At 41.2% G+C, this 12063-nt stretch overlaps 1 protein-coding gene across 1 annotated transcript in view; it reads right to left on the reverse strand.

The window, feature by feature from the left end:
• The window catches only part of LOC107698986 (CUB and sushi domain-containing protein 1-like), a 320519-nt gene that overhangs the window by 99281 nt on the left and 209175 nt on the right, over nucleotides 1-12063 (reverse strand). The window contains exon 25 of the mRNA XM_016500120.1: nucleotides 11667-11793. Within this exon, the coding sequence (XP_016355606.1) occupies nucleotides 11667-11793 (127 nt within the window). The remainder of the gene's footprint in view (nucleotides 1-11666; nucleotides 11794-12063) is intronic.

The raw sequence follows: 12063 nt of genomic DNA on the forward strand, positions 1-12063 counted from the left end.
ATACATTAAAGATACATATGAAGCAGCTACCGATGCGATACGATTCACCCCTATTACGATGCATTGCGATTCGATTTCGATTCGATTCGATTCAACACAATGCGATTCGATGCAATATGATGCAATGGAGAAAATATGATCACTTTTAATACCTCGAGGCCTGTTTCATAAAACAAGTTAACCAAATAAGCCAGGCTTATTTCAGTTAGTTTGACTCATTGCCAAATTATTTGGTTCCATAAAGCAAATTTCACATAGGCCTAGATCAAGCTTAGTCACTGTGGCAACTTCTGCTGGGAAACTAACCAGGTCTAAAGCAGGCTAACTGTCAGGCTAAGCTAAGCTCCTCTACTGACCAATAGGAGTTTTATTACAACTGTACCTTTTATAGTTTATAGAACAGATAGCAGAACATTAGAACATTACGATCTAAAATTGCTGTTTAAAGCATTAAAATAACTAAATTAAAAGTTAAAATCACTGAATTAAAAATGAAAATAAATAATAAAGAAAATGACTACATTTTAACTGCTATAAGAAACACATTAACTCATTTGAGCTGAGTAATTAGTACTGTAGCCTACTAGCTTATATTTGATTTACCTATTACACTAATCCAATTACAGTTACTGCTATCATAAAAATACACTTTTATATGTAGGTTTAAAATTCTACAAAAGACACATTTAATGTCCGACAACAAATATTTTAGCAAAATGTATATTTTACTCAGAATTATTGCACTCCTCGCTCTGTCTGTTTAGTGTGCATGCGCGCAGATGTGCTTGTTGCTCCCGTGTGCCTCGCTCACTCCTGTCAGCAAAATTAATATGTTTGCATGACTTTCTAACATTTACAGATGAAAAATATACCTGTGACATGTCAGTTATGCACTGAGGAAAGCACAACGTCTCAAATGCATTAAACAGCACAGATATATTCGCTGTTTGTCATGGTGGATCGATTTTATCCATGATCGACATTAAGGTCTGCTTAAGAATAAGCGTGCACAAATTAGTGAGGTTGTGTGAATTTAATTTGTCGTTAATGGAACCGCTCTAGCCCCGATTGATTTGTTAGGTTATTATAAGCCAGGTTTTGGACTTTAATCCCAGTTTTTCCTCGGGTCTCCGTGGTGTGATGCGTCATATTCACAGCAGCGGTGATGAGAGAACGAGCTTGAGAAACAGATTAGAGAGGAGAAATCAATCTACATATAAAATATTGGTTACAGATAGTGGTGATGAGAGAACGCGCTTGAGTAACAGTTTAGAGAGGAGAAATCAATCTACATATAAAATATTGTTCACAGATTATTGGTCACTTTCTAAATAATAAAAGTATAGCGCATCCACTAGTAATTATATATAAATGAATCAGTTTTTACCGATGCAAATATGCTAGAAACGATGCATCGCGATATAAATGCCAACTTGTAGCCGATGCATGAAAAGACTAGATAAGTAGATAAGTAACTTGTCTAAAACCAGGCTGTCCATTTTAATGAACTGAAACAGAGAGAAAGTGATTATTATTATTCATTATTTTTTTGCATCATACATGTTGCTCCAAATGAAATGAAAGTCTGAAACTCAAAGTCTCCAGGTCAAGGCCACACGATCAAGACTCAAACTTGGCTAGTGTCCATATAAGGATTCAAAACTATCTTCAAAATCAGCAAGACATCCTCAGGCAATGAACTTGTGCATGCTTACATGCTTTGACATGCTTAGTCATGCTTGTCATCTTTCTACTAGTTATCTACTGATGAACAGTACGGCTTTGCTAACCAGCATAAAAGAGCCAAGAAATTCATGTCAGTCTGCATTTGTTTGGAAGTCTGGCAAAACACAGAATAAATAAATTATAAACTGCAATTAATTACATAACTTAAAAAGAAAAAGAAGAAAAAAAAAACACCATTTAGAGTAGAATATTGTGGGTGGAACTTGCTGATGCATTAATGATTAGTTATCTTTATCTGCTGTCTAGGCAGATTAAATAAATGTAAGAAGCAGTTCTCAGTCTGATTCAGCAGATGTGAGGTCCTGGCCACCTTAAAAACAAGTGCACAGCACTTTTTACCTTTTTACCCACAATCCATGGTCTCCTTCCTTCACTGCTGTCAGCCATCCCCACTGCAAAGTGCTCCCAGGAGAATGCTGGCAGGAGAACCATCCGGGTGTTTATCTTCAGATTATTTTAGGTGCGTGTGAGCACATTTCCTCCATTTAGCAGCGTATTGGATTTTGGGGTACATTAACCTTTTAGAAAAATTGTGAGTTTCAAACTTTGACAGTTTGTATATTGAGAGTAATGACCAAGGAGACACTGCATGCGAGATGGCACAATTTCACAGCCCATTAAAAATTAGACTCATTAATTGATTGATCAACTCTAGTCTCTTCGGGGGTCTTTCTCTCCGCAGCGCTTGTGCAAACCAGCTGATAAAAAAAGCAATTGATCAGATGTGTGCAGTTTCTATACTCAACAACAGAATTGTCATGCTTGTCCAGGCTTGTTTATGCTGATCTAGCTGGTGGAACAACATAACAATGATGTTCATTAGCATCTTGGCTGGTTAAGATGGTCGATCTTGCTGATCAGGCTACTAAAGAATCACATAGTGATGTCTGTGGTGCTTAAGGCAGGACTATTATTCCAAGCATGCACCACAGCATGAATAAATAATGCCAAAATCTGCTGTTCTCTATTATTTGCAATGGTTTTGTTGTTGTGTTTGAAGTTGTGTATCATGTGGTGTGACTGCAACCCTGTCCTTAAATATGTTAAGCATCCCGTACGCCAAGACATTTTTATTTTCCCAAAACTATTGTTAGCCAGACAACTATTACATGAATTAAAAACAAAATACCCCACTGCAAAGCCAACAACTTTCTCAATGTGATATTAATTTTCATATCCTACATTATTGTCACAGTGAGATAAATATAGAAGTGAAACCAAACAGATACCAGCAGCGGCATACAATTCAGAAGACAAAACGTCTCAGGTTACTTATGTAACCATGGTTCCCTGAGTAGGGAACGAGACACTGCGTCCTCTAGGGGTCGCTATGGGGAACGGTATACCCACGCCACCTCCTGGCCCCGGGGTAGAGCTCAAGGCTTGGAATAAGGAGTAGATTCCTTTAAGGGGATACGACCAAGTGCTTAGAATCGTACTAGGTCTTGGTCTGTCACCCAGGGGGCTACCGCTTGCTCTGCATGAGCTTGCTGAAGGAACTGTCTCAACAGACCCCTAGTAGCAACACCCTGTTAAAGTAGGTATCCTGAGGAAACATAGGTGGAGTGGTTCCCAAGGTGGAACCGGGGTTTAACCAACTCAAGAAAGGGCACGAAGCCGCCGCGCGTAGCCCTTACCATACAGGATTTTAGAAAGAACGCAAATGCTTAGCGTGCGAACTTACCACAGTGTGGATTTTAGAAAGTTCACAGGGTCTTCGCGTGCACACTTACCATAACATGGATTTTAACGATACCGTTCTAAGGGGCCCTCGTGGCACTCTGAAAGAGCAGTCCATAGATGGAAATGGTGCATCCCAAGAACAATATGTTTGAGAAGTCTTCAACTCAATCTATGGTATAATGCTGGAATGGCTAGCAGTAAGTTACCTAGCTGAGGGAGCATAACACCCAACTCTCAGCCGAGAGGGAGGCTCGACCTAAAGCCTGTTCATTAGAAAACTTGAAGGGTAAGCGTACAGCAAGCTTAGCCAAAAAAAAACAGCGCACCAGGGCGGCAGAGGAAGGGCCTAGATGTCTGCTGGTTCCAGGTGCTCTGGGAAAACAGAGAACTCCCTGATGTTGCCAGTTCCAGGTGCTCTGGTAAAACAGAGAACTCAACTCTCCACTTGAGAGGAGAACTCCGAATTCAGAAAAGGGGTAGCGTGCTCATAGGCAACCCTCTGATAGAGGGGAGCACTGCTAAACACCACCACGAGAACAGCCCACGGAGCGGGGAATTCAACTCCTCAGAAGGGGAGAGAACTCGAACGCTCGGAAGAAAGCATGATGCTCACAAATAACCGTCAACAGTGAGGGGAATGATGCTTTAAAAGTGTGTCAACAGAGACACACTAGTTGAGTGGAGCCCAAGGCGAGTACCGGGGTCTAAGCCAACTCAGAGAAAGGGAACGAGGCTAATAACGCGTAACCCTTACCATATAGGATTTTAGAAAGTGCGCAGAGTTCTTTGCGTGCACACTTACCACCATGGGGATTTTAGAAAGTGCGCAAAATGCTCAGCGTGTACACTTACCACCATGTGGATTTTAGAAAGTGCACAGAAGCTTAGCATGTGCACTTACCATAGCATGGATTTTATAGAGATTCCCAAGCATCTGCTCACAGATGCCCAGAAGTACTGAGCCAAACGGGAGTGGCAAGCTTCAAAGACAACCCTCTGAGGCCGAGGGGAGCACTGCCTGCGATAGCACTTTACAAGAAGGGTTCTCGCAAAACGCCACTCATACCTCCCGCTCGACGTCTCAGTGAGAGGGGATATCTTGGTCCACAGGAAGCCCCTTGGGGCGAACCTGGATAAGGCGTACCAGACAGGGCAGCCTGAATAGCATAAGCCCAGCCCGGTCGTCCAGGAGAATTGCAGTGCTGTGCCGGGGGCCTGATGACCAAGAAGGCTCCCGCAGAAGCCTGTGATCTGGCTGCATGATCCAGGAAGCATGAAGCCGGAAAAACGGCTATCATACAGACTGGATACAGCCTCGACGAGTAAGGTCATCACTGCAAGTCGAGAACCCGGTTCTGAGTCCAGCAGAGGGGGTGCTCACCGAGGACCTACCCTAGAAAAGGACAGAAACACACAGGTCCCGGAAACACTGCACCAAGAAGGCTCCCGCAGAAGCCTGTGATCTGGCTGCATGATCCAGGAAGCAGGAAGCCGGAAAAAGGGCTATCATACAGACTGGATACAGCATCGACGAGTGAGGTCATCACTGCAAGTCGAGAACCCGGTTCTGAGTCCAGCAGAGGGGGTGCTCACCGAGGACCTACCCTAGAAAAGGACAGAGACACACAGATCTCGGAAAACACTGCAAAGAAGGCTAGCAGACGGTATTCACACAACCACCAGCGCATTAAATATATTTTCAAAATGGATCGTACTCACCCACCATGGTTCCCGCAGCCTCTAGTCCGGACCATCAGTAAGGCGGTTACTATGTAAGACACAGAACCAACCGAAAACTTCATAGGTCCAGCATAGGAGACTGTAATGCAGACGCAGGAGGTTCCTACCTAACCTCGGTCAGGTGGAGATGATGGTGGTTACAGGGGAATTAGGAAGGGGAAGATGAGGGCAGGACACACAGATCTCGGAAAACACTGCAAAGAAGGCTAGCAGACGGTATTCACACAACCACCAGCGCATTAAATATATTTTCAAAATGGATCGTACTCACCCACCATGGCTCCCGCGCAGGAGCCCCGTTCAAGAAGCGAAGCCCGAAGAAGCCTCTAGTCCGGACCATCAGTAAGATGGTTACTATGTAAGACACAGAACCAACCGAAAACATCATAGTTCCAGCATAGGAGACTGTAATGCAGGCCAAGGAGATTCCTACCTAACTTCGGTCAAGTGGAGATGAGGTGGTTACTTTGTAAGACACAGAACCAACCAAAAACATCACAGGTCCAGCATAACAGACTGCAGAGCAGGCACAGGAGGTTCCTACCTAACCTCGGTCAGGTGGAGATGATGGTGGTTACAGGGGAATTAGGAAGGGGAAGATAAGGGCAGATGTTAAACCCCCCGAGGGAGATGAGAAGATGTTCAGGTATCACTCTGGTCCGGACGAGAGCGCTGACACCTCGTCTGGATCACCTCCCTCAGGTCTTGCCTACCTCCCTTTGACCCGTGATTCCTCCTAGCCCTACTCGCAGGTGGGGGAGGAGCGCGAGCCGCGACACTAGCCTTCTGTGCCCGTCTCCGATCCTCAGACCGAGACGGGCCAGGACCCCTGGGTTGTTTGGGTTCAGACCTGGACCTTCGTGGAATGAAGGTTTTGAAGGCCGCTGAGCGTGCCTTCGCCTCCCTGAACTTCTCAACCCCCGTCTCGACGGAGGTACCAAAAAGCTTGGAAGGCGAAACCGGAGCATCGAGAAGAAAGCCCCTCTCTTTCTTCCCGATATCTGCCAGGTTCACCCACAGATGTCTCTCTGTTACCACCAGAAAAGGAAGGCTCACCTGAGCTGGAGGGCTAGGGTCAGACAGATAACGCTCGTCGAGACGACATCGTGGCGTCACCTTCTTGGCCCGCTTCCACGGCAAGTCAAGCCTCGCTGTGGCGCGATCCATAACCTCCAATAGCTCATCATACACAGGCCAGGAGGATTGTGAGGGCTCAGCCTCAGCCTCAGCCTCTTCGCCCTCCTCAGCCAAACTCATCAGCCAGATCCGCCTGCGATCCCCACGACCTCATTCTCCTCTGTGCCTCAGCAGCGGTGGGTCCTGAACCGCGGGGAGCAGACGGCTGCCCCTCTTTCCTCGAAAAGAGAGACAAACGAGAGCATAGCTTTTTCATTGAAAAACGCTCGCAGTTAACGCAGATTGCCCCCTCAAGGACATCGTGTGCATGCTCTTCGCCCAAACAAAAGACGCAAATATCATGTATGTCATCAGGTGTCAAATAACGAAGAAATAGATGCGCACACCTCCTAAACGTCTTGCTAGTGCTCGCCATAATAAAGGAAGAAAGATCGCTTTTACCACTGGAATGCACGCTTCAAACAAAACAATCAATGAAGATGAAGAAGAGGATGACGTGTTCTCCTGGCGCCTATTTATACTATAGTCGCACCGGTAGTGACGTCATAGGCTGTCGCCGGCCAACGTGTTGTTGGTGTTTTTTCAATGTATGCTTCAGACACGGGTCACGACGAGGCGTTCCCCATAGCGTCCCCTAGAGGACGCAGTTCAAAGTTCGAACTTGTGTTTCTCAGTGAAAAGTGTGTTATTTATCAGAAGTAGAAAAAAAAACTAAAACTAACTAACAACAACAATAAACTAAATGTAATAAAAAAGAAAAAAAGAAGAACATTTAAAAAATAATGTAATAGCCCTGCAACACAAGCCATTTTAATTCACCATAATGAAAATAAATTAATATAAAAATAAAATAAAATAAAATAGACCAGCCATCAATCGAGCTGATGTCACTTCTGGTGCAAACGTAAGAACAGACCGCAGGAAAAGAAATAGAGAAGAGTGTGGAAATAAAAGAATAGAACAAGACAAGTTAAAAAAAAAGTAAACTTTGCCAAGATGGGACAGAAGTGAGAAGTGAACAGGGTTAATGTTTGACTTGAAGGCTTTGGAGGAAGAGAAAAAGAGGTTGATAAAACAACAGCATAGGGAAGGAGGGAAGAGGGACCCCAGCTTCCGTTAATTCCTCAAATTTCTTTCGTGTCTGCAGATGAGCCTTGAGCGTGACAGTACGATCCTTTGAGCTGCAACTCGAATGTTCCAAACCGGCTCTGGAACAGCAGGCTTAACCGATATCTAATCCCACGTGGATGAGAACATTTGGGGCTAGGCAGTATATCTGTCTCTATGTGCGTGCGTGTGAAGTGGCAGCTGAAAGTAATTATCACCTTTGCCAAACAGAGGCATCTCAGATGTAGGGAAGTGTCTGTGATGAAAGAACGATGACATATCGCCTGCACCCCCTGCCACATGAAACCCTAAAGTGTGTCCCTCCCCCTCAGCATCCTGACACATCATACACACATCCCAGTCCACCCTTACACATCCTTTTATGTCTCCACACTTAGACTTTTCCATCAGCCCCTCTGGATAAGGAAGTCTACCAGGACAGGACAGCTGGGGCAGGGCGGTATCACAGAATACACCCTGTGACAGTTCAAATGTATCACCCATTATATGAAGATATATGGTGTTTATACTGTGGTCTATTCAATTTAAAAATAATCCATCTAGCTGAAAAATATAGCGTACACTCCAAAGTGTTTTGCAGACGGTGCTTAATGATAGCGATTTTAGTTTGACATCATGCAAAAAAAATAGGTAAAAAAATAAATGTGTAGATTTATAGAATTGTTTTCAAGTTTAAAGATATATTAAAAAATAAAATAAAATATATACTGCATCTAAAAATAAATAAATAAGTAAATAAATTTGGGGGCAGTATGTTTTTTTTTTTTTTAAGAAATTAATACTTCAGCAGGCATGCGTAACATTGATCAAAAGTGACAATAAAGACATTTATAATGTTTCAAAAGATTTATATTTCAAATAAAAGCTGTGCTTCTGAACTTTTGATTAATCAAAGATATCTAAAGGATCATGTGACACTGAAGACTGGAGTAATGACCATCACAAGAATAAATTAGAATTTTAAAGAAATTCTAAATTTAGAATTTTAAATATGTAAAAAGAGAAAACTATTATAATTAAATTGTAAAAATATTTCTCAACATTATTGTTTTTTTTCATGATTTATTTATGCATTTATTTATTTATTTATTCATTCAAATAAATACAGCCTTGTTAAACATAAGAAACTTCTTTGTACACTTCTTCATAAAATGGCTGTCATACAGGGCTGTCATTTTGGTCATAGCAGGGACTACTTGATCCCTAGGGACAGCTGTCCTCTCTGCTTAAACCAACTCTAGCTCCCTTTCATCTTTTTGGACAGCATATTCTGAATACTGCCTTAACAGAGTCCTACTATTAGTGCAAGACATCATCCCAATCCTAATGCATTGCAAATTATCTTGAATAATTGATTGCTCAAGATGAGATCAAAGAAATGTATGTGCATACCTTACAGTGGGGAACTAGGTCTGAGACTGGAAGGCACCCAAGCTATTAATTATCCTGTGCCTGTGGAAGGGGATCTAATAAACACACATGCAGTAGAGCAAGCGGATAAAAACCTCATTATTTGACCTGCAATACTCATATGTGGTCATGTAAAGATACATGTACTAAAGATGCATGAATAAACAGCACATCACATGCAAATACACACTGTAACAGCTGTTTACTGTCGCCAACAGGCTTTTCAACTAAATTATATAATTATATAAATTATATAATTATATCATTTTATCAGAAGGGAAGAGGAAGGTGTGGAGTTTTCTGCAGCTTACGGGTCACAGTATTGAAACATGATTTCCATCTAATAATATTTTTAATAACTCACACACACGTAAACACTCTCAAGCTTAGCTATGTTTACTTTTAGTGTTTACAGATTTCAGTGGTAAACACTTCTGATGTCTTCATGTCGTACTACATGTGGCTGTCAGCCAATAAAGGCAAACCTGATTGTGCATGTGATGTTATGTTTATTTTATTATTATGTTATTTAAATATATTACTATATAAAACCATTATTTTAAATTGTAATACTATTTAGTAGTATTACTATTATGATCAAATAAATGCAGTATTGGAGAGCATAAGGAACCTAAAAAAATAAATAATCAATAAATAATCAATCAATCTGACTGACTGACCCAAACTTTTAAAATACATTAAATATATATGTGAATGAATGTTTCATATATAATAACCCATGAGAGGCTAATTGTTACAGTGCTTTGGGGGTTAGGAGGAGTTTTAGGCACTTTGCTTCACAATGTGCTTAAGTACACTGTAATCACATGGCCTTTTATGGCCATGATTGCATCGATGTTTACATGACACTGACTAAGTACAAGCTCTAAGCAGGCAACATCGGAGTATCAAACTGTATTAAATTACAAAAAAAAGAGAGGTGACCTCAATTATTACATGTGGCCTGCTCGTCTGGCGCAAGTATCTGGAGGGGTGTACCAATATTAGACGCTCAATAACCCTTATGATATAATTACACTCACCTCACTGCTCATTTCCAACTATTTATGGACATAAAGCACACAGGATAAAAGGGAAATTTGATTAAGCGCTTCACATCTTCAAGGCACCTTACAAAGCCTTCAATGCAGCAACACCAAATCAAATGTCAATTTCAAACCACTTTAACACAGCAAGAAAGCAGTGTCTGGGGGCTCTTAACGTGTCTAGATGAAGGGCAGGGAAAGCATCTGATAAACAGCACAATTAAAGGGCCGGACAAATTAGGCAGAGCTCGGCTGCGAGATTTCATGCAAAATTACGCTGGCGAAACAAGCGGCAATTAACAAGGGGGCATGTTCATTCATTAGTGCGAAAGGGAGCGATTTGCTGGGGAAGGGAAGAGGTCAGCCTGTAGGACTGCCAAAGTGCTAATGTCCTCCTAGCTTCTCTGAGTCCTGCTGACTGTGACAGCACGATGAACAATACTGGCATTCATGGAGCTAGAGCTCGGCCTGCTAGCCAATCTACACTCGCGGCTAAGGCGAGAGCTGACAAATATACCATCAAACCAATTAGCCGGAGTATGGCAAGAGTGGTGGGACACAGCATAAGAAGGATGGACATACCGAGTCACTTGAACAAATGGATTTGTTTTCTGGAGGCTTGTTTCCATCACGGGGAAAAAAAAAAACATTAAAAGATAACTGCAAATTCTGACCTTTTTCCTCGCAATTGAGAGTATATATCTCGTAATTCGGACTTTTGTTCTTGAAATTGTGAGTTTATATTCTGCAACTCTGACTTATTTTCTCAGAATTGTGAGATATAAAATTGCAATTGTGAGTTACAAAGTGCAATTTTGAGGGGAAAAAGTCAGCCCACAATTCTGACTTTATAACTAGCAATTCTGGGGAAAAAAAAATAAATAAATAAAAATTTTGATGTGCGAGATGTAAACTTTTATTATTATTATTATTCAGTGGCAGAAAGAGGCTTCCATTGTTTTCCAATTTGGAAAGTAAACAAGAAATGTCTTGATAGAATATTAATAAATGGCATTGTGTCATCATAACCTAAATTAATACCAGTTATTATGCAGGAATAACTAAATTTGGACATTTCAAAACAAAATGGCAGCTACTCTTCCGAGGTAATGGTCTAATCAATAGCATTCGATTATGACTTCTGATATATGAATGTTAAATGCCAGAACTTGCTTCTTCTGAAAGGTCAAATGATGTCAGTCAATCGCCATGCCGTTTAAAATGTTCAAATTTGTTAAATTGTTTAATATTATTGTTTTATTGTAATATATAGTATTATACATATATTAAAAATAGATATATTATATACAGTGCAAAGTGTGTATGTACCTATTTAATCATATTTGTGGGGACAACTGTGTAGCCAGAAGTGAGCTAAATCTAGCAAAACTTTCTTTTGGGGATGTCCTCATTTGTAAAAACACAGCAAGTCCGGGTATGAGTTAGGGTTATTATTAACTAGCTGTATATAAAAACAACAGAAGTCTACAGAATGTCTCCATTCACAGTAGATAGTAAACATGTGTGCATGTGTATATCTATAGACATGTAACACGTTACAACCCCACACACACACCCACTATGGTATAAGGAGTACCATAACGGTACTTCTTTCATGACCCAATGATCCAATTAAGGACGTTTCTAGAGCTTGGGATCGTCAGCAAGGTCGAAGATATTGGATGGAAGTTACATTTAGAGGTAGATGAAGATATCAAAAGCAAAACAGAAGAGACAGATGGTGAGGAGGAGGGTAATGGAAAAGCAGATACCCACCCGATGGTGCTTCCAAGTGCCGCCTCAATGGTCCAGACACAGTGCAAGTTGTGCTCATAAGGCGCTGGGTAACCAGGAGATAGAATCCGGCCCATGGGCTCATCTTTAATCGTTCCTCCACACTCGGCTGGGTGAAGAAAGAGATAAACAAAGGCACAATCCTTCAATGACAGCTCACAACACTGCAGCACAAAACAGTACATCTTCTACAAAAAGACATGAAACAAACACAGCTGAGTCCAAAAGTCGGAGACCACTAGTGAAAGTGCTTTTATTGTACAATTTTAATAAATATTTATTTAAAATAAATAAATGTTTTAAATAATATAATATAATATAATATAATATAATATAATATAATATAATATAATATAATATAATATAATATAATATAAAA

Source organism: Sinocyclocheilus anshuiensis, unplaced genomic scaffold (genome assembly GCF_001515605.1).
Source record: "Sinocyclocheilus anshuiensis isolate Anshui unplaced genomic scaffold, SAMN03320099.WGS_v1.1 scaffold74, whole genome shotgun sequence".
Lineage (NCBI taxonomy): Eukaryota > Metazoa > Chordata > Actinopteri > Cypriniformes > Cyprinidae > Sinocyclocheilus > Sinocyclocheilus anshuiensis.